The sequence below is a fragment of the Myxocyprinus asiaticus genome, chromosome 19 (assembly GCF_019703515.2).
Source record: "Myxocyprinus asiaticus isolate MX2 ecotype Aquarium Trade chromosome 19, UBuf_Myxa_2, whole genome shotgun sequence".
NCBI lineage: Eukaryota > Metazoa > Chordata > Actinopteri > Cypriniformes > Catostomidae > Myxocyprinus > Myxocyprinus asiaticus.
In genome coordinates this window covers 18,034,883-18,062,808 of record NC_059362.1, presented here as the reverse complement: position 1 = coordinate 18,062,808, position 27,926 = coordinate 18,034,883, and the positions used below count along the sequence as shown (strand labels likewise).

The window sequence follows — 27,926 nt, the reverse complement described above, 5'->3', positions numbered from 1 at the left end:
TTAGGTGTGTAATTAATGCTTTATCTTTCCATTTTTTGCAGAAACCAGCACATCCCTTCAATAATTCTGAAAACAGAGCAATCCTCTTATCAGTTGTTATTGATAAAGCTTACCACAAATACAAAAGAAAAATACTTAAAACATGCTGTAAGAACAGAAATATCAAAAAGCTAAAAAAAATAAAATAAAAAAAAATCTGCGCTTCCAAAGTCTGTTTCCCCTATTTTACTTATATCTTTATTTAAAGCATAAAGTGACACTCGCATACAAAAGATTTGGTTTCGTTTAACTGAAATAGAAAATCCCATTGCAACTACACTGTTTTATGGCTCCTGGAACCAGCAATTCATTTGTGAACTCTATGGAGGAAATTTGTTTTTAGTGAATACCTGTGAATCCCACAGTTTTAAGTCCTAGAGTCTTTAAAGGCAGACATTCCTGGATTTTCTGTAATGTTAACTCTAAAGGCGATAATGAATAATGAAAAAAAAAAAAACAATTACTAATACAAAAACAGGCAGTTTTGTGGGTCCAGAGGTCAGTGCTTTTGGGGCTGAAGGGTGCTCTGAATTCCATGATGCACTGTTGGAAAGTCTTTGTATTGGCCCCAAAACACACTTCATCCTCTTCTTGTAAATATTGTCTGGGTAATACTTCACAAGGCTGAGAATTTCAGTTGATCTCGGGGAGAGACTAATGTCTTTTCTGTGTACTAATATTGAAACTGTCCCTCTCTTTGCTCTGTAAGGCAGAGGTTTACAAAACAGAGCAAAATGTAGTAAATGATTACAGGCTTCATTCATCATAACACACTCACACACTCATACAAATGGTAATACACCTGTGCATACACATACACACTTCCATTTGATTAATTCAACAAAAAGACATTGTTTGAAGTCTCCAAGCATACAGCATAAAATATTCTCTCATTTCATTCATGTATGAGTGTTAGTTCCCACTTTGAACATTCTTGGTGCTGACATCAGCCAGTGGTCTAAATTTGGGGCCGAGGGTGTTCAAAAAATCTAGTGAGTCCTGTTCATCCAAAATACTACAACACCCTACAGAGCCTGCAGAAGACCCTTGCCCCTCGTGTCCATAAGTCTTCAGCAGGTCATTTGCGAACCGCCCTTCCTCCTCGTCTCGAAAGTAAGCCAATTTCTGTCACAAAGCAAGGATCAAAAGTTAAGTCACATGAAGATAACATCAGAGCAAAGAAAACTCCACTTGCAAAAGCACAGAGAACCCGTTTATTAACATCCTTTAGCGGTGGTGCAGGTGTGAGTGGGTCAAAACGTTTTGGTTGTTGGACGTAATCATACGTGCCTTGTTGTATGTATAAAGGCAGTTTCCTGCTGAAATTAACACAAGAGGCGCTGCAATAATTATTATATAATTTTTTTTTTATTATTTCACACAAATCACGAGTAAAACGGCAAGAGATCCATTCATAAACACATACTTTTCACCTTTATCCTCACACAATGCTATTTTATGACATCTAAACACTTTTACTATAGTAAATGAATTGTAAGGCGATACATTTTAATGTTTGTATTACATAACCAACTACACTTACAAGATTGTTAAAGTGCAATCAAATTGCGCAACTGATAGAACTAGAGATGTCCTGATACATTTATTTATTTATTTATTTATTTATTTATTGAGAACAAGTACCGATACTTCCTTTTCAGTATTTGCCAATACAGACAGCAATACTTGTTTTTTTTTCTTCTTTTTTTTTTTTTTATTATTTCCTGAATTCCATTTCAGCAGTTTATTTTAATTTTCTCATCAAAATGGTGTCTAACTAAATGAATTCATTAAAACTTTGTTGCAAATGAATTTTTCTATTTTCATTTGATTATTTATTTTAAGTGCTTTTATTCAGAACCTCACAGCACAATCCAAAATACAACATTGGAGTTATTTTTGTCAAAAAAGTGCTGCATAAAAGAGCATCACAGATTAAGATATTGTATTAAATATAAATACAATTACTATGTAATTATTATTAATAGTAGTAGCAGTAGTAGTAGTATTACAGTGAATATTATATAACTATACAGGAGTGATTTATTTCTGTCATACTTTTTTCCGTTTAAATTTAGCTTTTATATTGGCAGAAGCTTTTATTTTGGAGTGACGCCCTTTCCGTTTCTATGTGTTTTTGACACTACCTTTTCACCTCCGGGAAAGCAGGTCGATACATGACCCAATGTGATTATTAAACTGCAAAAGGCTGCTTTTTAATTAAATAAATATGTATCACTCATTAGCACTCTGGTCGCTGTTATTTGCTACAAACAGAGCGTGCAATGCTCATGATGGTGTTTTCCATGTATGAACCAAGAAGCTCTATAAGGTGTGAGCAGCCAGTATCGGCACATCACCGGCTCCACACATTTACTTTGAAGTGTGCAGCACATGCAAACTATATATTTATCTCATTAAATGCATCCTTTGTGGTTTAACAATCACACTACTACATAACATAATTTTAATTAGTGCGCTGAATATTTACGGAATTACATTAGTACCTCAGATGGTATCGGTTTTTGGTATCGGTGCATTTTTACGAGCACAAGTTCAAGTACATGAGCGCAGTATCGGACCCAATTCCAATACCAGTTTCAGTATCGGGACATAGGGAACGTTGCACTTGTGATGTGAAGGACCAGGGTACGAGTCCTGGAGAGCACCTGAGTTGACACATAAGCCAAAAGTGTCATACTGTAGAAGCACTAAAAAAGGACATTTTAGCTTCAGCAATTTTGTTTTTCATCTCACATTTACTTTTTATGACTATCAGTTAGGTTTAGGTTTAGGGTAAGGAGGTTGGTTTTGCTGATTTAAAATTCAATGAACCTTAAAAACCTCAGAACTGCCACGATATGTGTTAGGAACCATGTAATATTATTTTGCAAAAATGTTGCCACAGTCACGTAATTTTCATGATATCAGGTTGTTTGAGACACACGTTAATACCAGGTGCCAAATAAATGTCAACAATATTTATAAACTGTAAGATCTAATAGTGTTATGTATGTGTAACTTACTTTGCCCAAGTAACGCTCATTGGTTCTCCATGTGTCGAGAGCGCTCGTGTTTGAGTGTTTCTGGTACATGGCGTTGCCGTAGAGACTGTTATTGTTATGGCCGGCAATAGAGTATTTTTCTGTCCCAAACTCCTGAGTGGTGCTGTTGTACATGCCTCCCCCCTGGATATACTGATGCCCATAGTGTCCTCCAGCTAAACCCACGTTCTTACTATCCATGACTTGAAAGCCATGAACTGACCCGTCTACTACATCTGGCCCAGGGATCTTCATCAAAGCTTCCTCTTTCTAAAGAAAGAAAAGCATTAACAGACAAATATGGTCAAAGTCTTAGATGTATATTAAAACGTGTTCCTGGTGCCCCCTCAACAGTAGCCTACACATTTTGAACAGAGCATTCTACTAAAGCTTATGAGTTGAATCAAGTACGTTAGATGAGGGAAACATCCAAAATGTGTAGTGTTGAGGGGGGCCTCCAGGAACAGTGTTGGGGAACAATGATCGCCTCAGTCAACATTAGCTTTCTTTGCATGAAAAAAGATTCAATAAATGTGAATGGTGACTGATGCTACCATTCTGCCTAACATCTACTTTTACATATGCCACAGAAGTAAGACAGTCAAATTTTAAATGACATGAGGGTGAAGAAATTATGACATAATTTTAATCTTTGGGTGAACCATACCTTTAGCAGGTTCTCGGCTCAATTTAACAATTTAAACATTTTTTTTTTTTCTTACCACTTCTTCACCAGGTGCCTCAGTGTTGGATTTAAGCAGCATTCCTCCTGTTCCTGTGTCATCACTAATGTACAGCTTTTCTCTCTTAGTGGTGCACATGAAGATGAGCAACAAACCTGAAACAGCAAGAAATAACAGAGAGCAACTTTACTCTGCTGTTTCTTAGAGAACTATTTCAACATGTCAGGTGTGCAATAAAACATTACCAAGTCATAAACATTTGATTATCAGTAGTTTTTGTTTCCGTTTAAACCTTGAAATAAACAAAATGCTTCAGGATTTTTAAAAGTGTGAAACAAAGAAAAGTTGGTAACACTTAACAATAAGGTTCTATTGGTTAACATTAGATAATGCATTAGGTATCATGAACAAACAATTAACAATATATATTTTTTACAGCATTTATAAATATTTGTTAATGTATGTTCATTGTTAGTTCATGTTAGTTCATAGTGCATTAATGTTAACTCATACAAGTATTCATTTTAAATTAACACTGAAATTAACATTGTCTAAGATTAATAAATTCTGTAAAAGAACTGTTCATTGTTAGTTCATGTTAACTAATGTTGTTAAATTATGTTAACCAATGAAACATTATTGTAAAGTGTTACCAAAAAGCAATAATGTAAAATCAAGAAGAAATGTTTAAGATTCTGCACTATTTCTTACTCGTACCTACTTTGTACAAAAGGACAGAATTCCTTGCTTCCACTGAAGCACACAAGATGCTCTTTGGAACATTGTCAAATCATGCTGGATAACACGAATCATCAGGTTTTGCACAAACTTGTGAAGTCTAATGTATGTCAGCTCAAGTGACTGCTGTCATTAACCCTCAGAGACCCAATACTTTGAAAGTTGTTTTTAGGCAGTCACTGATTCCCCACCAAAACTGACCACAACAGTTTTGGTGGGGAATAAAAATGCATATTAAATATCACAACTTGCTAAATTCACACAAAAAATGCTTATCATTTTTTTATATGAATTTAGCAAGCTGTGATATTTAATATGCATTTTTATTCCCCACCAAAACTGTTGTTGTGATACAGTTTGGTGTAAATTACCAATTTTAAATAAAAAATATGTATTACTTAATTGCTTTAAACTTTGCTGCTTGGTCTCTTCCAGGGGTAAAGCAATAGTGTGACATACTAAATACTATGAAATTGTTAAATTCATGTATGTTTTTAACTCGATATGCTCATAATATAATTTAATTTATAATAAAAACATTTGTTGAAATTAAATTATTTACAGTATAAATTTGTTTTTAAATTAGAAAAGAATGCAAAATAGAAGCACTTTCATTTATGGTCTCAGATTTTTGGACCCCACTATATACATTAAACAGATTTTAGGAATTTAGTTTTAATAAATAGTATGTTCTACCAAAAATATTATAGTATTGATTGCTTGTGCAAATTATATGCTGTTCCAGTAGTGAATTTCCTGAATGGAAATGGAACATGAATTAACTAAAAGAAAATCATGCAGAGTAGGGTATACCTCATTTCATGAATATGAAATATGAAATTAGAAAATGGAAATTATATACTCTCTTACATATATTATACTCTCTCTCTCTCTCTCTATATATATATATATATATATGGAAAATATATATGAATATATTGTGGGGGATATTCTGAAAGTGGCACTCACATAACAGTAGCAGCAGCAGGCCAGAAAGGACTAAGGCAAGGATGCCCCAGCTGCCCAAAGAGGCCGAGGCACTGCGAGCCCCGCATGCTCCCAGTCCATTTTCCTCTCTTTCACAGGTACATACACGCACTTTTACAATCTGCTCTTTCCCAAATCCCTGCAGATCCTTCACCAGCAGAGGTACATTGTACAGACCGTTTGGCATGTCCACAGTTTGTTCCAGCACCACAGAGTTACCTGCCAACAAAGGAGGGAAAGACATGATGTCTTTGATCAGACTGCAGCTTGAGCCAAGAACAATGTAGTGCTTTCAGTTAATCAGCCAAGGTGGTTTTTCAAAGAAAAGTTATCCGCTGCCACTTTTCACTAAGGTTTTATTTGTTAATATTAGTAAATGTGTTAGATATCATGAACAAACAATGAACAATATTGTTTTACAGCATTTATATTAAACTTTAAATACTATCCACAATATTCTCAGTGAGTCCACTGTATTGGCTGGAATAGGTGGCCGGAATTTCCGGTTGGCTAGCGGATGTGTGATTGGTTGGCGTTTTGTGTGTAGCAGGTCTACGCTTGCTTGTGTGTCATGCGTTTAGATTCTTGCTTTTTAAATGTTGTAATATGTTTTTAAAATTTCCCGGACAATGTGTGCAGTTAATGGTTATCCTAATAATCAAGCGAAACTAAAGGTTTATCTAAAACAGCAATGTTATGATCAGAAACCACTCGCAAAGCAAAGTGCTCCAGTCCCAGATGCTTCTTCTTCCATTAACTGCCAACAGAAGGATTGACTTAGGAACATCTATATGAAAAAGCTTGGAATAATTTGTTTGTGTGCTCTTTTCACTTTAATGGCAAGAAGTGAGCAGTGGGGATTACTTATATTATCCACCGTTACAGTCTGGCTAAGATACACGTCCAGAAATGGAATGCTATGAATTACATATAAACAATAGCATTATTGTGCTAACAGGTGTGTGTACATGTGCTGAAAGTTCATTAGAAATTTTGAGAGTTTATTCATTTGTATTCAGCGTTGACCTATGTGAATGCTTCACATGTTTTGAAATGGCATTATTACTGAGTATAAAAAGGAACAGTGTTTTTCCTGAACTGTCTTTGAGTAGTGACGATGTTTTCAAAGGTTTTCATGTTGTGATGCTGAATGGATAAATTCCACAGTGGAAGACCATAATTATTAGATGAGACATGTACAGTAATGAGATGTTTTATCATGTTTCAATTTAATTGTATTATGATTTTCCTCTTTCCTGCATTTTTCCTGCCTGCAATTAACTTCCTTTTGAGTGTCTTCGCAAAATGTGCTTGTCTTCCCTTAAGGGGAAATGGTGATTTGGAAAACAGTGTGGACATTAATTCAGTATCAATTAAATTTATTTGTACAGTGCTTTTAATGATGCATACTGTTTCATAGTTGCTTTACAGAGAACATTGAACTTTTGTGTACAAAGTTTATAATGTATGTCCAAATAAATATGTAGTTGTAATTGCATGTAGTCCTTTTTGTATGGTACAGTTTTTTGTGTGGCTGCTAAGACATCGTTATTTCCTACACAAGAACAATAAATTAAATCTATCAACAGGATCAGCTGTTCAATCAACACTAAAACATTTAATGTAGGTTATAGCATTTAGATACAGAGATTATGTATGTAATTTAACAATTATAAAACTAGATTGAGCTTATTACACATTCATCTCCCGCAAAATAATTGTATTTTATCCGAAAAACGGCAACATGACAGTATCATCGCCTGAGTCCTGTAATACACGAGCACCCTGCTGTCTGGACCTCTCCTGTATCTGCAGTAAGTACATTATCTCGGTACAACAAACTCTTCAAGTTCTGACTAGACTCAATATATGCTTTAAAATAAACATAATTATCTGCAGTTCTCTAAACATGTCCAACTTTACAGCTGTGAAGGCGCTAATAGTCTACATAGCTTTTCAGGTTAGTCTGTTCAGGCTCTTCAACGATGGATAAAGACTCAACAAAATAACTAAAATGCTTCTATTTGCAATTTTGGCCATCATCCTGAAACCCTTAATCATTAACAGATAGGTAAGGAAGAACAATATCACCTCACTATAATTCTGTGATTATTTGTTATCAAGTTTCTGTAATTTTTAATGCTGCGTTAGTACATAACATAACGATTGTTTACAGAAGTTCTGCCCACATCGCCCGCAAAGCATCACAGGAATATTGTGGATAGGGTAACACCTTTCAATAAGGTTCCATTTGTTAACATTAGTTAACAACATTAGTTAACATGAACTAACAATGAATAATAATTTTACAGAATTTATTCATCTTGATTGATGTTCATTTCAACATATAGTTTCAACATATATTTCAACATTTTTATGCACTATAAACTAAAATGAACTGACAATGAACAATTGTATTTTTATTAACTAACATTACCAAAGATTAATAAATGCTGTAAAAAAATATATCATCATTGAATTAACTAATGTTAACAAATGGAACCTTATTGTAAAGTGTTCCATACTGTTGTTCATTTTTAACTTGCGTTAATTTATAATGCATTAGCTAATGTTAACATAAGCAACTTGTATTAAAAATGTTATATGCTGACATTAACATTAACCAAGATTACTAAATGCTGTATTGTTCATTGTTAATTCACAGTAACTAATGCAGTTACTGTAACTTTTGGGTGAACTATCCCTTTAAACTTTAGCTAATGAATCACATGGCAAATGTAAAAACTGCACCCCAAGCCCCAAGAGACTTTACAATGCTCTAGTCTTACTTGTAATATCCTTCAGTCTCCATTTCCCAACATGCTCTGCTCCGAGTTCAAAATGGAAGGGAGTTGAATAAGGTGACTCGTCTTTGTCCACAACTTCAACCAGAACCGAGCCCAGCGAATCACCCTTATGACAAATGACCAGCTCAGAGCCTGGAATCTCAGGCATGTTATCATTCTCATCCTCGATCTGGATTATAACCATTCCCATTCCAGTCTTCTTACCTGAAGGAAGGGAGAGTACTGTGAGTCTCATTTGATTTTTAGCACACCTTGTCATAAGACAATTGGTTGACGATGCTTTAAGGATGCATTTTTAATTTTCATTAAAAACATAATGAAATATTCTGAGAAAATGCTGTCCTAATTTAAAAAAAAAACAAAACAAAAAAAAACAAAAAAAACAAACCTAGAGCTTTGTAAGAGCTCAGGAGACTCTGTACTTAGTCTCTTCTTAGAATGTCATTCAACAACATTCAGTTCTAAGAACATGTAGGATCAGTTAGTACATGTTGATCGTCAGTAAATAAAGTAGAAGTGTTACATCACATTAAAAAACCCTAATTAAAAAACCTCTCAAGCAATTTCTAACCAACCACACCCTGCTTACAGGGTAAAATGATGATTAGATGACAGCCAGGGAAAACAAACACGCACCTTTAGTGGTACAGTGTGTACTCACAAACACAAAAATGTCTTTGTCGCATAGGTATGTGTTACCATTTCAGACATGTCCACAGATTGCTGAGCACATAAGTTTCCCCAAAAGGAGGACAAGACAAGCCTGTGGAAAAACAGAGTTCAGACTCACTCTCATCCACTGCTCTGACAGTTATGTTGTAGGTATTGTTGAAGACCAAAGGCGATTCGCGGTCTATAGTATTGGCTGTTCTCAGTTCACCAGTGTTTTCCACCACAGTGATCCAGGAGCCTGGGTCAGTCGTCTTATAGTATCTTACACACAAATAGAGTGTCATGATTAGAAGTGCTGTAAAAGGTACTCTATACTGTTGATCTCTTTGATGTATATTTATATCACAGAGAAGGTTCTGTAGTTCTATATACAAATTTTACTGGTAGTTTATATCAGAAGATTACATGGCCACACCAACACAAAACATAGCATACTTTATTCCATTGCCGCTCTTGGTCTCTGGGTCCACCGCTGTATAGGTTCCTATTAAAGTTCCATTGGGAACGTTCTCTTTGACCTTGAGCCGTAAAATGGGTGCTGAGAACTCTGGTCCCTCATCTTCGTTTCCCACAGAGAGCTCGACTGGCACAGAGAGCCAGCTGGCGGTAGTCCCAACTAGTGGAGCTTCATTACGGGCAGTTATTTCCAGCTTAACCATTGGGGTTTTTTCATAGTCAAATGGCTGAGAGGAGAAAAGATCAGAAATGAGAATAATGTAAATCTAAACTGAGAGCACATCTACATAAAAAACATGTGATTAAAGACCTAATCAAATGGCTTGACTAGTAAGGTTTTCTTTCCTGTGTTGATGTATTTCCTATTGAAACAGGACATTCAGGACAGACATATCAAAGGGCTCATCCCAATTTTTTTAAGAGCCAATAGCCTTGGGGTCCTGGGTAGCTCAGTGAGTATTGACGCTGACTACCACCCCTGGAGTCACGAGTTCAAATCCAGGGTGTGCTGAGTGACTCCAGCCAGGTCTCCTAAGCAACCAAATTGGCCCGGTTGCTAGGGAGGGTAGAGTCACTTGGGGTAACCTCCTCGTGGGCGCAATTAGTGGTTCTCGCTCTCAATGGGGCACGTGGTAAGTTGTGTGTGGATTGTGGAGAGTAGCTTGAGCCTCCACATGCTGGGAGTCTCTGCAGTGTCATGCACAATGAGCCATGTGATAAGATGTGCGGATTGACTGTCTTAGAAGCGGAGGCAACTGAGACTTGTCCTCCACCACCTGGATTGAGGTGAGTAACCGTGCCACCATGAGGACCTACTAAGTAGAGGGAATTGGGCATTCCAAATTGGGGAGAAAAGGGGCTAATTTTGCTAGGTGCTAGGGGCTAGGTGGTTGCAAGTGGTATTAGGTGAGGGACTTTCTCATTTTAAAGAGCATTTGGTTGGACAAAAATTGATGTAGTGCAAGATGAGTCATAAATATTTTTAGTCAGTTTTCCTGGAAGAACAATACTGTGAATTTTAAATATGTGTATCTGGTTAAAGTTAACTTTTAGGAATGCACCAGCATATATACACTCACTGAGCACTTTATAAGAAACATCTACTATACATCTACTTATTCATGTGATTATCTAATCAGCCAATCGTGTGGCAGCAGTGTAATGTATAAAATCATGCAGATATGGGTCAGGAGCTCCAGTTAATGTTCACATCAACCATCAGAATAGGGAAAAAATGTGATCTCAGTGATTTCAACCGTGGCATGATTGTTGGTGCCAGACGGGCTGGTTCGAGTATTTCTGTAACTGCGGATCTCATAGGATTTTCACACAAAACAGTCTCTTCAGTTTACTCAGAATGGTGCCAAAAACAAAAAACATCTAGTGAGCAGCAGTTCTGCGGACAGAAACACCTTGTTGTTGAGATCAGTCAACGGAGAATGGCCAGACTGGTTCGAGCTGACAGAAAGGCTACAGTAACTTGGATAACCACTCTGTACAATTGTAATGAGCAGAATAGCATCTCAGAATGCACAACACATCGAACCTTGAGGCGGATGGGCTACAACAGCAGAAGACCATGTTGGGTTCCACTTCTGTCAGCCAAGAACAGAAAGCTGAGGCTGCAGTGGGCACAGACTCACCAAAAACTGGACAGTTGAAGGCTGGAAAAAACTTAGCCTGGTCTGATGAATCTTTAGTTTTGAATCTTTTGCCATGAACCTCGCAAACTTCTGCAAATCTAGCAATTATTTTTTTCTCATAAGTACCTATTTTAGCCTATTTACAGCCTTCAGCCAACTTAAAACATGCAACAAATTACTAGTAGGCTTCAAAACTGTCATCAAACTACGGAAAAATGAAAGGGACAAAACTTTATCACTTTTTAAAGTACATAGTGTTAAAAGCACACAACTTCTGATCTTTGAGGGTATCTGGAGCTGAGACAAAAGTTAGTGGGACCTTTTAGTTTTAGTTTCAGTAAAGATTTACTTTATAAATGACACCCCACAGATGTAACAATGTTTTTTTAATAAAGTACATATACACATTCGTATCCACAGTGGTCTGGACTAAGCCTCAAATATACACTGCCTCTAGAACTGCCCCTGCTCATGGGGCCATTAACTTGCTCTCAGAAGTGCCAAGAAGCACCAATATTCTAAATGTAAAACTATAATAAAGCGACTAGATGCTGTTTGCTCTGCAGATTGTCTCTTTACCTTGATGAATTCTCCTTGAAGAGGAGAACCTGTGTTTGTTTGTTTGGTGGGTGTAACACGGTTGTATAACAGGGTGTGGCAGTGTGGCAGGTACAGTATTGCTCACTGGAAGAACTGCACATGCATATCAAGCAGACAAGCCTTTTCACACACAGCTGTAAAATGGTGAGCTTACTCTGCAATGTTGCTATAAATAAGACCAGCACAAACCCTGTCATAGAGTGAACAAGAGCTCTTAAGAGCAGCCTCTAATCCTGCATCCTCCATCTGAACGTTCATGTAGAGTTATCTCTACATGAACGTACAAGTGAAGAGCAAAATGTATTCATCAAGGATGTCTGGGGTCTATTTCTTGCACAAAAAAAGAAAAAGAAAACAAAGCTAGTTTTCACATACTGTTAACAGCACAAATATTATTACTTCCTTGACAGACCATTGTAGTACTAGTACTGTAGGTCCTTTAAAACTAGGGTTTTTATCCAGGGGTCAGATATATAAAATAGATTTTCTAAGGGGGCCTGGGTAGCTCAGTGGTAAAGATGCTGGCTACCACCCCTGGAGTATGCTAGTTCGCTAGTTCAAATCCCAGGGTGTGCTGAGTGACTCCAGCCAGGTCCCCTAAGCAACCAAATTGGCCCAGTTGCTAGTGAGGGTAGAGTCACATGGGGTAACCTCCTCGTGATTGCTATAATGTGGTTCATTCTCAATGGGGCATGTGGTGAGTTGAGCATGGATGCTGTGGTGGATGGTATGAAGCTTCCACACACACTATGTCTCTGTGGCAACATGCTCAATAAGATGCACAGGTTGACGGTCTCAGACACAGAGGCAGGTGGGATTCATCCTCCACCACCTGGATTGAGGCGACCACAAAGACTTAAAAGCACACTGGTAATTAGGCATTCCAAATTGGGGAAAAAAGGGGAGAATATCCACACACACACAAAAAAAAAAAAATAATATTTTCTAAAAAAATCTATACAAATATTCTTTGTAATTTAAAATGTTATGTATTTCTAAATGTGGGGCATTAATAATCTGTATTATGGAAGATAATCATGTTTGTTATAGCTAAAAGTAATATTATAAAATGTTCAACATAATCACAAGGGAAATGCTTCTTTTAAATGTTCTGTATCCTGAAATCAACCCATTGTGCTAATTTACTGACAAGTGCCACCCCCAATCAGATACCATATTTTTGCATCAGTTCAAACATGATCACCATTTCCTGTGGTGCTACTGATAGCATGTGTGTGAGCAACTTCTGAGTCACGGGTTCTGGTCACATTAAAACCAGGAAGTAATTACGTTTACAATGGTAAGCTTGATTCAGAGATTGCAATTTTGCTCTAAAATAAAATTTTTACTCCACTAGTGTTTAGGTTTATGGTTGAGGATTGGGTTAGGAATTAGGGTTCATAAAATATGCATTTCTGTTGACTGTATTACATCATTTACAACTAAAAATACAACTTACATTTGGCGCCAACAATACTTCCAGCCACTGGGGGCAGTGGTTCGAATTTCCATAAACAGACATTTTCGACCTACTGTTGCCGAAATCACAGTGTGATCAATCTGAAAATGCTATATACATCTAAATTATAAAGTTAATCTGAAAACGTAGCTTTTGTTGTGGTTCCTGGGTTGGCTTAGATGGGGGTCACTGGGTTTGTAACAGTTGAAACAGGTGCTATAAAGCAATTCTGACTTTTTTTTTTCCATCTTTTACCTCACCTTTATGACATACAGAAGCCCCTCGTTGGTTTTGGGGTCCGTCTCCATCCTGAAGTTTCCACTCTCATTTCCCTTGGTGACCTCGAACAGGGCCCTCCAGTTGGCGGTGTTCACCAAGTCCTTATCTTCCACTGGGATCCTAAGAACTAGCACATTTTCCTGGTTCTCCTGGATCTGGGCCTTATACTGTACCAAAGAAATGATACATAATTGACAGATTCTTAAAACACCAGATACTACACTTGATTCCAGCAACTGCAAGGCTGTTCACTGTAAAAGATAAGTTTAACATTGCAGTATATCTAAAATGTTAAGGACTAACAAAAATGTAATGCAATTCTTTTTTTCAATTTTCTGTATAGCTGCTTTGGAGCATTATGCATTGTAAGAGGCACTATACAAATAAAACTGAATTGTATTTAATTATTGCTGAAAAGACAATAAATGAGCCCTACCAACTTCTCTTTAAAGGTGGGAGGGTTATCATTAACGTCTGTGAGTGTAATGATGACAGTTCCTCTGTTGAAGAGCCCATCAGGAGCTCCGCCCATATCTCTAATCTCTATGGAGACGTAGACTTTGTCCTGAGCCTGAGTGGGAGGAACATAAACATTACTATTCACATAAATACAAGAAAACCATTCCCATGCTACGTGCATCTGAAAACACTACACGACTCAAGATCTTACAACCACAGCAACTCTTAATACACCACAAACAAAACAGTGCATGTGTGTTTGCACAAATGTTGTCTGGATACCTTTTGTGTGTCTAATAAATGGAGTTGGGGAGGAGCTGGCTCATCTAATCTGCCAATCAACCTGCAGGCTGCCGAGTACATAAACCGCCGCTTACCTCACTCTAGCGACAGTCTTTCCGGCATTTGGCCGCCCACCCGTGACAGATCCATGCGATGTCCTATTACTCTGCTTGAAGCATTTGTCCTCCTTAACAGATAAGCTATTTTATCAAAATCATTATGTAATTCAACAGAAGCTGCCGCAGCAGCTCACTATTTGCATGCATCGTGATAATGGTGGCTGCCAATTTAACTGTGGTTCTCTACTCTGCTTTCTTCCTTTTTTAATCATTACTCACCGAAGCAGATCCTATTGCGTTGAGGCTGCCTCTGCAGGACCGGCCACTGCTTCACCGTATACCAGTGCTACCACTTCATATGGCCGTGCGCAGGTCCTTTCATCTTAACTGTCTACATTTTATTCCCATGTGCTTGATTGTTTTAATCCCATTCTAATGCACAGGTGGTTCCTCTTAGCTTAATTGCGGCGCTTCAGCGGTCTCCTCTCTCACTCTCTTGTAACTCTTGAGAAAACTCCTCATGCACTGGAGCTTGAGGAGCCCAGTGTGAAAGCTGGAGGAGCTGAACACGCAGCGCCAGCAGAACCTTGGGCTCTGATGTCCTGGGGGTAGGTGTGGAGTATCTCCTCCTCACAAAACAATTGCAATGCAGATGCATCACCCATGCAAGACGTATATTGTACAGTAGGTGGCGGTCATACTCCTAAGGAATGAATGGCCACAAGTGAATACTTCAGTAATGATCGCAAGTCCATTTCTCCTGCATTTCCGTATGCACTGCAGTGCTAAAGCTCTTTTAGTTTTCAGATCATTTTATGCTGTTGTTCACATTGTTTCTAAAGCTGTATTTCCCAGCAAGAATATTTCTCCTTCATTTCCATATGCAGTGCAGAGCTGCAGCTCTTTTTATTTCTCAGACAATTTTATGCTGTTGTTCACATTGTCTCTAAAGCTGTACAATATATCCCAGGCAGACCATTTCCTTCTGCATTTCTGTATTCTGAGAGCTGCTGCTCTCTTTATTACTAGATAATTGTATGCTGTTGATCATATTATTGTTTCTAAATGTCACTAATATTTATTTTCTCTTCTCTCTAGACTTATGTCCCCGAAACGTCATCCGCATGCTTTTGCCACAAATAAGCATTAGCAATCTGAGGTTTTCCCTGTACTGGGGCAAAAGCAGCCCACTCTCCAGTGGCCATGGAGCTAACTTTTCACAGATTATTTCTTATTTCACAGGGTTGTGAAATGTCTTCCTAGCATAAGTTTCACCTAAATATGACTATTTTGTCTTTTCTACAGCAACGCCTGAAATTGCGCCATCTGCAGGGGTTCACCAATTTTACTCCCAGCAGGTCTCTGCGAGAGCCCATTTAAATTATTTCCACTGGATTGTATGCAGGTTTTCCTCTCGCTTTCTTTATCTAGGTGTCTTTCCAAGACTTCGCCGTTACCTCCCGAGGAGCCAAAAGATGGCAAATATTATTTTATTTTTTTTAGTTGTTAGAAAGCACAACTGCGGTGCTCCTGCTATTGGCTCAAAACTTCCCTAAGCAGCACAAATGTGCGACTAAACCTCCCACTACACCGCAAAACAGCACAAATGCACTGACCAAACGCCGCAACAGTGGCGTCTATCAGGCCATGTGACAAACTCCCATGACACCACAAAGCAGCGCAAATGTGCTGTCCAGGTGCCGCAACTGCAGAACCTTTCAGGCTGTGCCACTAAGCCTCCCACAACACTGCACCCATTGGCGTGTTTTCCTCTTATTAAAAGTCTAAGGGCATAGCTCATAAATATATACCCATCGCAAACTGCAATTCGGCAAGGTTCTTTACTCAGCGCCACCCGGCATTCGAATGCAGTGTGGGCTCTCACGTTCAGACGCAGTGTGAGTCTATGCAATTTGGCCACGGGTTCTCCCATTCTAATCACAGCGTGGGCCCTCCCATTCAAACGCTATGCAGGCTTTCCCGTTCGAATTGTGGTGTGGTCTCTCCCATTCGAATGCAGTGTGAGCCTCAGCGCACTGGTCGCAGGCTCTCCCGTTCAAATCACAGTGTGGGCCCTCCCATTCGATCGCAATGCAGGCTCTCCCATTCGAATCGCAGTGTAGGCTCTCCCATCCGAAACGCAGTGTGAGCTCTCCCGTTCGAGTGCAGTGGTGGTGCAGTAATCTTAAGAGCCTTTTAGCATTTCCCGTTAGCATTCGCATTGGCATTTCTTTCGCTTGTGGTTAAAATGGTTTGACAAACATAATAAAGTTATGTATGCTTAACAAATGTTTTGCTTTCCTTAAAGCTGTGTATAAAAGTAATTGACATGCTTTCATAACTAACCTTTTGCTTCCCTTACAGGTGTGTATAAATGTAATAAATTTATGTATTCCTAATTAACCATTTGCTTCCCCTACAGGTGAGTACAAATGTAACTGTCATGTTTTTCCTAACTAACCTTTGCTGCCCTTACAGGTGTGTACACAGAGTTATTTCTATTTTCTCCACAGGCGCTTTCAATTTCTATGTTCCATTCTTTTATAGAAGTGCATCTACAGCAATGGAAACACAGCAGCGTGCCCACAGGAGCTCCTTCACTATGCTCCCAAATACTCAATCCACTGCAGCAGCAGTACTTTAAACTCCAAGACACATGAGCACCCATTTTTTACTATTCCATCTACTCCACTGCCACAGCAGTGCCTTAAACTCTGCTCCCACAGGAGGCCCACTTTACTTTACTGCCGCAGCAGTGTTTTACCATGCTTCCGCTTAAGCCCTTTGTCTTCGCTTCACAGCAGCTGTAACAAGCATTACATCTCCTCCTGTTAATTTCATGCAGCATATTTCCCTGTCTCTGGGTAGACCACTGAGTGAGGCTACCTCCGCAAGCCAGCTGATCTGACAGTATACCTATGGTACAACTCCCTGTGGCCATACACAGTTCCTTTAATCTAATCCTTCCACCCGGATCGGGCCCTTATGTGAGGCTGCCTCTGTAAGCTGGCTGAATAGATGCAGTATATCAATGGTACAGCCCCCTATAGCTGCATAAAGGTCCTTCGTCTAAACATTCCACCCAGAGCAGGCCCTTGCGCAAGGCTGCCCCTGCAAGCCAGCTGCTTCAATGCAGTTTACCAAGATCTAGCACTTCTTTTAGCCTTTGATTTGGTGTTTCTTTCACCCATTTTGGGGGGGTTAAACATTGTGCTTAATAAATGGTTCTACTACAGCATTATTTGTCATGGTTGCATACATGTCTAAGGATACAATAATCTATAAAGCATTCATGATTTAGCCATGTGTTCGCTGTCCTTTATTGTAAACATCATTTTGGGGGATAAATGTAGGACTCGAGTCGAGCCTCTATCCTCGAGCCCCTCCTTTGCGGACAGCAAGCCACATAAGTTTACCCTTCATCACTCAAAGCTTATATGGGCAGGCGAACTCATGAAATGGAGTTATTAAATGAAAGTTCGGAAGGAGCTGGCTCATCCAATCTGCCAATCAACCTGCAGGCTGCTGAGTATATAAACACCGCTTACCTCCCTCCACCTCCCCTTCTCCTTCCTCAATCCTCTAAGAGTTCCTGCCCATAGCTTCCTCTATATATAAAGTAGTCCCGTGGGGGGGGTAAATTTTGAGCACGAGTCGAGCCTCTTCCTTGAGCCGCTCCTTTGCGGAAAGCAAGCCACATACGTTTACCCTTTATCACCCAAAGAGTATATTTCAGGCCAACTTGTGAAATGACAGGGAAAATACCTCTCTGTCTAAGGTGTTAGTTTTGGCAGTTAACACTCCGGTAAAAGCATCAATAGAGAACATGTCAGTAGCGTTGAGTAAAGTAAACTTGATCAAGGTGTGAGGAGTTTTGGCCTGATCCTTATCTGTGGCGTTCACCTGCCCTATAACGGTACCTGAAAAACAGAATACAAATATACTTGTTGAGAATACAATTTCAGGTCCAGCTGTGTGAATGTACAATTTATACAGTATCATCTGGTACATTTATAGGTTAAACCAAGTGTTCATTTTAAAGCTGAAGTATGTACATTCTGGCCGCTAGCATCACCAAATGTAACTGCCCAAATATAAACTTAGCAAAAAAGAAACGTCCCTTTTTCAGGACACTGTATTTTAAAGATAATTTTGTAAAAATCCAAATAACTTTACAGATCTTTAATGTAAAGGGTTTAAACAATGTTTTCCATGCTTGTTCAATTAACCATAAACAATTAATGAACATACACCTGTGGAACGGTCGTTAAGACACTAACAGCTTACAGGCGGTAGGCAATTAAAGTCACAGTTATAAAAACTTAGGACATTAAAGAGACCTTTCTTCTGACTCTGAAAAACACCAAAAGAAAGATGTCCAGGGTTCCTGCTCATCTGCGTGAACGTGCCTTAGGCATGCTGCATGGAGGCATGAGGACTGCAGATGTGGACAAGGCAATAATTTGCAATATCCGTACTGTGAGATGCCTAAGACAGCGCTACAGGGAGACAGGAAGGACAGCTGATCATCCTCGCAGTGGCAGACCATGTATAGCAACACCTGCACAGGATCGGTCCATCCGAATATCACACCTGCGGGACAGGTACAGGATGGCAACAACAACTGCCCGGTTACACCAGCAATGCACAATCCCTCCATCAGTGCTCAGACTGTCCGCAATAAGCTGAGAGAGGCTGGACTGAGGGCTTGTAGGCCTGTTGTAAGGCAGGTCCTTACCAAACATCACCGGCAACAACGTCACCTATGGGCACAAACCCACCTTCGCTGGACCAGACAGGACTGGCAAAAAGTGCTCTTCACTGACGAGTCGCAGTTTTGTCTCACCAGGGGTGATGGTTGGACTCATTTATTGTCAAAGGAATAAGCGTTACACCAAGGCCCGTACTCTGGAGCGGGATCGATTTGGAGGTGAAGGGTCCGTCATGGTCTGGGGCGGTGTGTCACAGCATCATCGGACTGAGCTTGTTGTCAATGCAGGCAATCTCAATGCTGTGTGTTACAGGGAAGACATCCTCCTCCCTCATGTGGTACCCTTCCTGCAGGCTCATCCTGACATGACCCTCCAGCATGACAATGCCACCAGCCATACTGCTCGTTCTGTGCGTGATTTCCTGCAAGACAGGAATATCAGTGTTCTGCCGTGGCCAGCGAAGAGCCCGGATCTCAATCCCATTGAGCACGTCTTGATCGGAGGGTGAGGGCTAGGGCCATTCCCCCCAGAAATATCCAGGAACTTGCAAGTGCCTTGCTGGAAGAGTGGGGTAACATCTCACAGCAAGAACTGGCAAATCTGGGGCAGTCCATGAGGAGGAGATGCACTGCAGTACTTAATGCAGCTGGTGGCCACACTGTGACTGTTACTGTGACTTTGTTCAGGGACACATTATTCCATTTCTGTTAGTCACAAGTCTGTAAAACTTGTTCACTTTATGTCTTAGTTGTTGAATCTTTATGTTCATACAAATATTTACACATGTTAATTTTGCTGAAAATAAAAGCAGTTGAAAGTGAGAGGATGTTTCTTTTTTTGCCAAGTTTATATATACTTTTTTTAAACAGGTTTCCCGGATACTCCCTCCATCTGCCATTGGTCAGATAGTCAAAACAGAAAGTCCCACCACAAACTAACATCATTGGTTAAGTTAAAGTTGCTGTTTCAGGATGGTCAGAAGCATCACAATGTTAAAACATCCAACTACATTTGTCTTGCTTAGAGTTTACATTACACTGGGATAGAAGAACATTTGACTTTGAAACAATTACACACTTTAGCTTTAAAAAATACTCTTTCATTATTTTGTTCTTCCTTTCTTTACCTGCTTTGCAATGCTCTGGCACAGAGAAGAAGCTACTTCCAGAGAACTCAGGGGCATTGTCATTCTTATCCTCCACAATCACAGTAATGGGCAAGGGATCATCAGTTTCCAGGTTGCTAACTCTGTCAAACACCCGAGCCATAAACTACAACAAAAGGGGCGAAAGAAGCGCATATATTCAGTTGTTTTGACACTGCATTCTTATTCCAAACCATTGCATTTCTCTCCCATTGTTCTCTTTATAAGGTCTGGAATGTAGAGACTCACAGTGAATTGGGGGTACTGCTCACGGTCGACGGCCCTGGTCGCACTCAGCATGCCATTGTCCTTGTTCAGTATGAAAAGGCCTACAGGGTCTGTGGTAACACCAGGCCCACTGATCACATAATACACAGTGTGATTTACTGAAGAGTCGGAAGCAATCTAAGCGGAGACAAACAATGTCCAGATGGTAAAGAGAGCTATTTGAGACATAATGATATGTCGACTTCAAAACTAGGCCTATTAAAATATTTCAATAAAAACATACACTGGTATGATAACAATTAGGGTGTAAAGTAAAACAATGTCCTGTCTAACTGCAGAATACACATGCACCCTCATGAGTAACACACACATACAATATTTTTTCCTTCCCTACATCCTGAGCTCCTGTTATTAATAAATGTCCTTCTCCACATCATGAGCTCCTGTTATTGTCAATTATAGAGCAACTTACAGACATTACAGGCTCTCTTTTATATTACACAAAAAATGTTAACCTAAAAAAATTTGCTTCATGTAGGTACATCTAAATAAACTGATTTTATTCAGTCACTGCATCACCCTGAGTGCATTATTTGACACCAATAAAACACATTTAGGGTTGGATCAAGTAAAAATAGCTCCTTAAAGTTATAGTTCACCCAAAAATGAAAATTGTCTCATCATGTACTCACTCTAATGCCATCCCAGATGTGTATGACTTTCTTAAAAATCTTTGTTTGTGTTCAGCAGAAGAAAGAAAGTCATACACATCTGGGATGGCATGAGGGTGAGTAAATCAGAATTTTCATTTTTGGTTGAATTATCCCTAAACAATAGCAGGTTACCAAATTGTACAGTCTAATTTGCTTATTCACTTTTATCAGACAATAAGGAGAAATAACCTAATGTTGAACAACACAAATTCATTTTCATGAGTGCCGGCCTTGAAAGGAATCAGATATATAGAGAGAAAACAGAAAGTACAACAGAAGGTCAAGCCGAGATAATGGACGGGAGGAGGAAAAGGAAAGTGAGTAAAGATGTGAGTAGAGTGACAAAATACTTATTGGGGAGATTTAGTTTATATTGCTCAGCCTCACCGTTTCAATTTCCTTAGGGAATTTAGGGCCATCATTCTCAACAACTGAGAAAGGCAACGGTCTCCATCTTCTCTTAAAACGCTTGTGAACCACATTGCCAGACTTCTGAGATGCCTGAAACCAAAACATATAAAGTAACATTCCTTATGCTGCTGATCCAAATCATATGGAAGAACATATGAGCTATGATTAAAAATGACAGACTACAGTTTTACCTTATCTGTACAGGACAATATAATGTCCACTCTCCAATCAAAACCACTCTCATCCTGCACCAACACAGAAAATGTCTTTCTAGTAATCACCATACCACGAACTGTGATAATGGTTCCATCTGTTTTTACAGCGAAGTCAGGGTCACTGCTGGTAAAAGCCACGGGTTTGACTGCACAGCCTTTGAGATTTACTGTGGGAAAAATAAAGCGACTTTAGACATAGGGTAATTATTCAAAGCTAAGCAATCTAGTGGTCAAATCAAAGGTAATAGAACTTAGAACATAGTTCATTTTAAAGATGCGCAGGAAAACACTGAAACACATAAAAACTACAGGAGAATGCTCAGAAAACAGGGTCTATTCCCTATCTAGTAAATTCAGAGGTACTGCATTATAATTTTATTTTACTATTCTTCGCTCACTTGCTCTATATTTCCTAGGACCTACAGAGCTGAAATTTCCTAATAAAAATCTTTTGTGTTCAGCAGAAGAAAGTCATACACATCTGGGATGGCATGAGGGTGAGTAAATGCAGAGAGAATTTTCATTTTTGGGTGAACTAACCCATTAAGGTTCAGATAAGGTAGAAATGGCTCCTCATGGTAAAAATTGCAGGTCACCATTTTTTACAGTGCATAACTGGTCAAATAAAAGCTTATTCTTTATACAGATGGATAAATGTCCATTTGTGTCATTCAGATAAAAAGGTAAAACCATAAATAAATCATACATCCTTCTGTGCCTCTAGAGATGATATAACCGGTGGGCAGTCTCTTAGGAACCTGGGCATGCACAGGCCTCAGCTCACAAGACTCAGTGCTCGAAAACAGCACCTGAGGGAGTGATCAAGAGTGAGAGTTAGAGAGATTGCAAAAGAGAGAGAATTAAAATTATGGGTTGGGTGAGTACCGCATTCCCTAGTTTGACTGAGCAAATCTCTGAATAATGAAGTTTACTAGCATGTGTAAAACGTTCATAATCAGCAGTGAAACGATTGACTTACACGTTTCAAAGAATCTGAGAAACTTGAAAAGATCCCATTCACCTTGGCCTGAGGACTATCTGATTTTATTAAAATAATAGTGATGGATTTGAATCAGGGAAGGTGTTTCTTATTCTGATGAACACAGTTTCAATAATCTCAATTGTAATGGATGGAGTTTAAGATTACAATGGCACATTGAATTTAGCAAGTAATGTGTTTATGCATCAAAGGTAAGACAGTAATTAGCTCACTGGATCACATTATTAAAAAAATGCGCATGAAAAAAGCAATCTGCTTAAAAAAAAAAATTCATAATGTCATATACTTAACATTATTGTAATATAAGATACTGTGTTGGATGGTTTGGGTTTGTGAATGTGCACTGCATGGTATTACTCTCTGTGCCCACTGACATATATTATTACCACCACATATTCTCTTTCTGTGTTGTAACAGATACACCTGAAAAAAGAATGGGATAAAATAATTTTTAGAGTGGCAAACAGCTTGAATAATTAGAGAATAACCCAAACAATGGCTGACGTGAATCAAGAATGGCATGGGAAACTGACTAATGCAAGTACTGTACCAAGAACACAAACAACTGAGAACAAACCTTTAGTACAGTAACACGGAAACATTGAAGCTTAATGCTAACAAGTACCTTACATGCTGCAAAATGGTCTAATGCTATGAGTTTCGGACAGGTATATACTTGTAGCCTATCATATCCCTGGTATTTATCTGCATATCAGCAAACCAGGCTAATCTGACCAGTGGAACCTGTAGTAAACGTGAATTTAACTCTAGGGTAATTTCATTGCTGTCGACTACACTGAAGTGTTTAACCATCATTGTTTTCTTGCTATGTCTTTTACTGACGCCAACCCAAGCACCAATTATACTAGGGATGCACCGATACCACTTTTTCTCTTCCGATCCGATTCCGATATCGGAAATCTCAGTATCGGCCGATACCGATCCCAAGCCGATACCTGTGTTGTTTTTTTGCATAATCAGTTTAGAATATCTTTACATTATTGTGTGGAACTAATTGGGAGTACTCTTTAATATGTAAAGAAACACAAACCTCTAACTACACATTATTTCAATATAAATGTATAGCTTATTAAGAAACACTTTATTATTAACTTGTATACTGGATAATGTAGCAGCAAAATTAACAGTAATTCCAGTCTTCAAGTGTTCAGTATAAAAGAAACCAGTGTTTTTTTTTTTTGTTGTTTGTTTCAACTTGCATCTGGACTTTAAATGATTCAGATCTATTTTTTGTTCAATTTAGTTGTAAGACATCAGTCCATTTTTCATTCACACAGTTATTTTTTGGAACCCATTCAACTTAAATATTGTTATAAATTGTAAACAAATACTAATGATGGCAATAATAATAATAATAATAATAATAATAATAAATTGTTATTAATATTATTATTATTGACTTTTAATTTGAAATACAACAGTAATATATTTAAATAGTGCACTTTTTAAAACCCTCATGCTTTTATGTTAACATTCTAAACTCTCCAGGAAGTCCTGTATGTGTGTGTTTGTAGGCAAGTTCACAGTAGTTTAATTCGCGTCTTATTCAGATTCTAGTAAAATGCACCTCCGGTGCCGTTCTAAATGCATATTATAAGTGAACCGAACTATTGAGCATCTACATCTGAGATGCTGCTCTTGAGTAGCGCTCAAATATTGCGCACCGCTGTGAAGGCTGAAAATAGCCACGAGTGCATCACCAGCCTGTGCGTGAGTTTGTGTCAACGGAGCAGCACCATTCACTAACGTGCGGGCACTGCACATACTATATATTTACTTATTAAACAGCCTTTTGTGATTCACAGAGCTATCGCACGTCTTCAGGTGGCTTTGAATAAAATGCACGAGTCATATGACCTGCTTTAATGGTGCTTTTATGGTTCTTTTATGTCATTTTTGGAGATTGACAGTAACGGACATGACTAACACACAGTATCGGATTTGGATCGGGCTTGTCGGACCGATACCCGATCCGTCTAAAAGCTTCAGTATCGGAGCCGATACCGATCCAGGTATCAGATCGGTGCATCCCTAAATTATACGTATGTCATGCAACAAATACTGTAACGTGTATGCCTTTGGGTGCGTTTACCTGTGTGAACCTAAACACACTCAGGAAATCACAAGGTTTAAAAATGTACATTTGGGTCAATTGAATTTGCTTCAGAGAAATAAATTAGCAAAATCAAACTGCTAGATGTCCATGTGAGCAAGGCGGTAACTTTTTTCAATAGTATATCATAATATTGTTCACTGAGTAAATGAAGGAATGAATGAATGAATAAATAATTACTGACACCTGAAGTTTTAATCTACAGTACCATTACAATAAACAAATAAACAAACAAATATTTTTGTTCAATAAATTTACTTATTTCTTATACTTAATTCTAGCAGCTTAGTTTTACCCTGGATGAATACATAGTAACAAAATTGTTTTGAAATCAAAAAGGTATATATATATATATATATATATATATATATATATATATATATATATATATATATATATATATATATATATACACACATACATACATACATACTGTGTATATATAAGGCCTACTATTGCAATTTGGTTGAAACTGTCTTTACCATGTTGATAAACAAATTACCATAGTACTACCATTAATGTTATGACAATAAAAATTTTATCACATGGTTTTAACCACCACTGTCATGACAAAAAAAAAAAAAAACATTAACAATAAACTATGGTTACCACAGTACATCTTTGTAAATGGCAAGATTTTAGATGACATAAAAAATAAGAAGAAAAAAAAAAAAATATATATATATATATATATATATATATATATATATATATCAGGGTTGGGAGGGTTACTTTTGAAATGTATTCCACTATAAATTACAGAATACATGGTGTAAAATGTAATTTGTAACGTATTCCGTTAGATTACTCAAGGTCAGTAACGTATTCTAAATACTTTGGATTATTTCTTCAGCACTGGTAGATTTTTTCACTTGTTTTGACTATAAAAACTCTGCCAGTACAGTAAGACAAAATACACGTTAAAAATACATTCTCTGAAAAACCTAAATATCTTGCAGAAACCTAAATAATGGCAAGAAATAGCATTTTAGCTTAGCGTAAAGCTGACAATTTACACAAGGTTTATTTCTATTTCTTCTGCTCCAAACTTACTTCAAACTTACTTCTCTTACTAAATGTTTTCCATCTGAAAGGACTAAATATTAAATGAAACAAATGACAATAAAATGCAAAGTAATCTCTTCAGTAATCAAAATACTTTTTGAATGTAACTGTATTCTAATTACCAATGATTTAAATTGTAACTGAAGTGGAATACAGTTACTTATATTTAGTATTTTAAATACGTAATCCTGTTACATGCCTTCCAATACTCCCCCCACACACACAGGGTTACTGAAGAGATTACTTTGCATTTTATTGTCATTTGTTTCATTTAATATTTAGTCCTTTCAGATGGAAAAATGTATACATATAAATTATGCGATCAAAAATGCATTTGAACAGCAGTGAAACACTTTCTTATGATGTGTATACATTCATACGAGCAGACAGAGAAGTACGTTTTAAGTAAGTTTGGAGCAGAAGAAATAGAAATAAACCTTGTGTAAATTGTCATGTGAACATTTAGCTTTATGCTAAGCTAAAATGCTATTTCTTGCCATTTTACATGCACCTGATACCAGGCACGATCATATTTTTTTTATCAATAAAATCCAGGTTAGATCATGTTTTCTCTCTCTCTAGTAAGACCTTTGATATTAGGGCAAAAATCGTATTCTTGATAATTTCTGTATTGTTTTCCTGTAAAAATATGTAAAAATCCTTAAAACAAGATCAATTTGATTTATCTTGTTTTAGAAACAACACTGCATAAGATATTTAGGTTTTTCAGAGATTATATATATATATATATATATATATATATATATATATATATATATATATATATATATATATATATATATGTATGTATATAATTTTTATTTTTTTACTATTAGCTTTTAATAATAAAATGAATCTGCAAGCAACTTACCAAAATAATCAGACAGACGAAGAACGGAGCGCTTTGATACATCCTGATCTCTGTGTGTTTATGTGATCTGCGAATGTTAAAATTCAACAAGTATCTGAACTCTCCACTGCGTTTATCTCGCAGATGTTCTTGGATAAAGTCCTCTCTGGGCGCGGTGCGGATGAGAAGGTGGCCTCCTTTTCTGCAATTGACGTTTTTTTAGAATGGGTGTGGCAGGTAATAGAGGGTCAGCCTCTACGTTCTCTGAATGCGAAGTTTAAGTTTATTTTACAGGTTAAACAATGCTTTATCGGTGACTTCCTTAGCTTGGGAAGCTTTGGAAGGCTTTGACTCCACCCCAGGCTGCCCCTTGAAACTCCCTCTGACTTTATGTGTGTGTGTGTGTGTGTGTGTGTGAGGGAGAGAGAGAGAGGAGGGGGGCAGGGGGGTTAAACTTTAACAGAGCAGACTTTCACCTGTGTACCATCTGACTCTCTAGATTAATGCATGACACAAGTAATCCTTTGGGTGGAGTGCAAGAGGAACTCATGACTACACAGACATCAACAAATGTATACATTCAGCAAAGAAAAGAGACAAGTTTTGCATTTAATTACCCATTCAGCTCAGCTGAATCATGCAATTGATAATAAAGAAATAATATGAATAATAGAGCTTTCTGCCACTTGACATGATTACACCACAAAATTACATTTTTGTTTTTTTCTCACGTGGGTTCTGCATTTAAAAATATTACCAGGGCAAGTGTTTGTTTGGCACTGTATGTCACAGGCTTTTGCTTTTGATTGCCTGGTACCACTGGTGCATTAGAACTTTAAAAGTGAATATATGTGACCTGTTGACCTAAAGATTCAAAGAAAGCAATTTGGCAAGGAAGAATCGGAGAGGAAGAGGTAAAGCACAGGTGGAAAATCCAACATGATCAGGCAGACATGAAAGGAATGTATATTTTCACTTCAACCAAACTCTTAAAACACTGATAAGACCAAATACCGTACTCAGACTGAGCAAATGAAGAAGAGACAGAAAGCAAAAAAACATGAGCCATGTAAACATAATAATAATAATAATAATAATAATAACAATAAAAAAAGGAAACTATTATTTAAAAATGTGATCACATTGTATTGATCACTGTCATGACAAAAAAAAATTATTAAACACAAAATGTTTTACAAAAACTGTAGCATTTGACAGAAAATATGGGCACTATGGGACATTTTTGT

The 27,926-nt window shown here is 37.9% G+C and overlaps 1 protein-coding gene across 1 annotated transcript; it reads right to left on the bottom strand.

Annotated features, from left to right (window-relative positions):
• LOC127410378 (desmocollin-1-like) lies at window positions 1–26,990 on the bottom strand. Its single transcript, XM_051645612.1, has 16 exons — window positions 26,701–26,990; window positions 22,337–22,439; window positions 21,607–21,797; window positions 21,392–21,505; window positions 20,313–20,468; window positions 20,046–20,190; window positions 17,973–18,127; window positions 13,844–13,978; window positions 13,389–13,574; window positions 9,406–9,653; window positions 9,089–9,231; window positions 8,281–8,502; window positions 5,474–5,710; window positions 3,806–3,921; window positions 3,066–3,353; window positions 1–1,164 (listed from the first exon to the last, which is right to left on the bottom strand). Exons 1-16 carry the CDS (start codon window positions 26,740–26,742, stop codon window positions 952–954), a joined length of 2,694 nt encoding a protein of 897 aa, XP_051501572.1. The 5' UTR covers window positions 26,743–26,990; the 3' UTR covers window positions 1–951.
• Window positions 26,991–27,926: the final 936 nt, after the last annotated feature.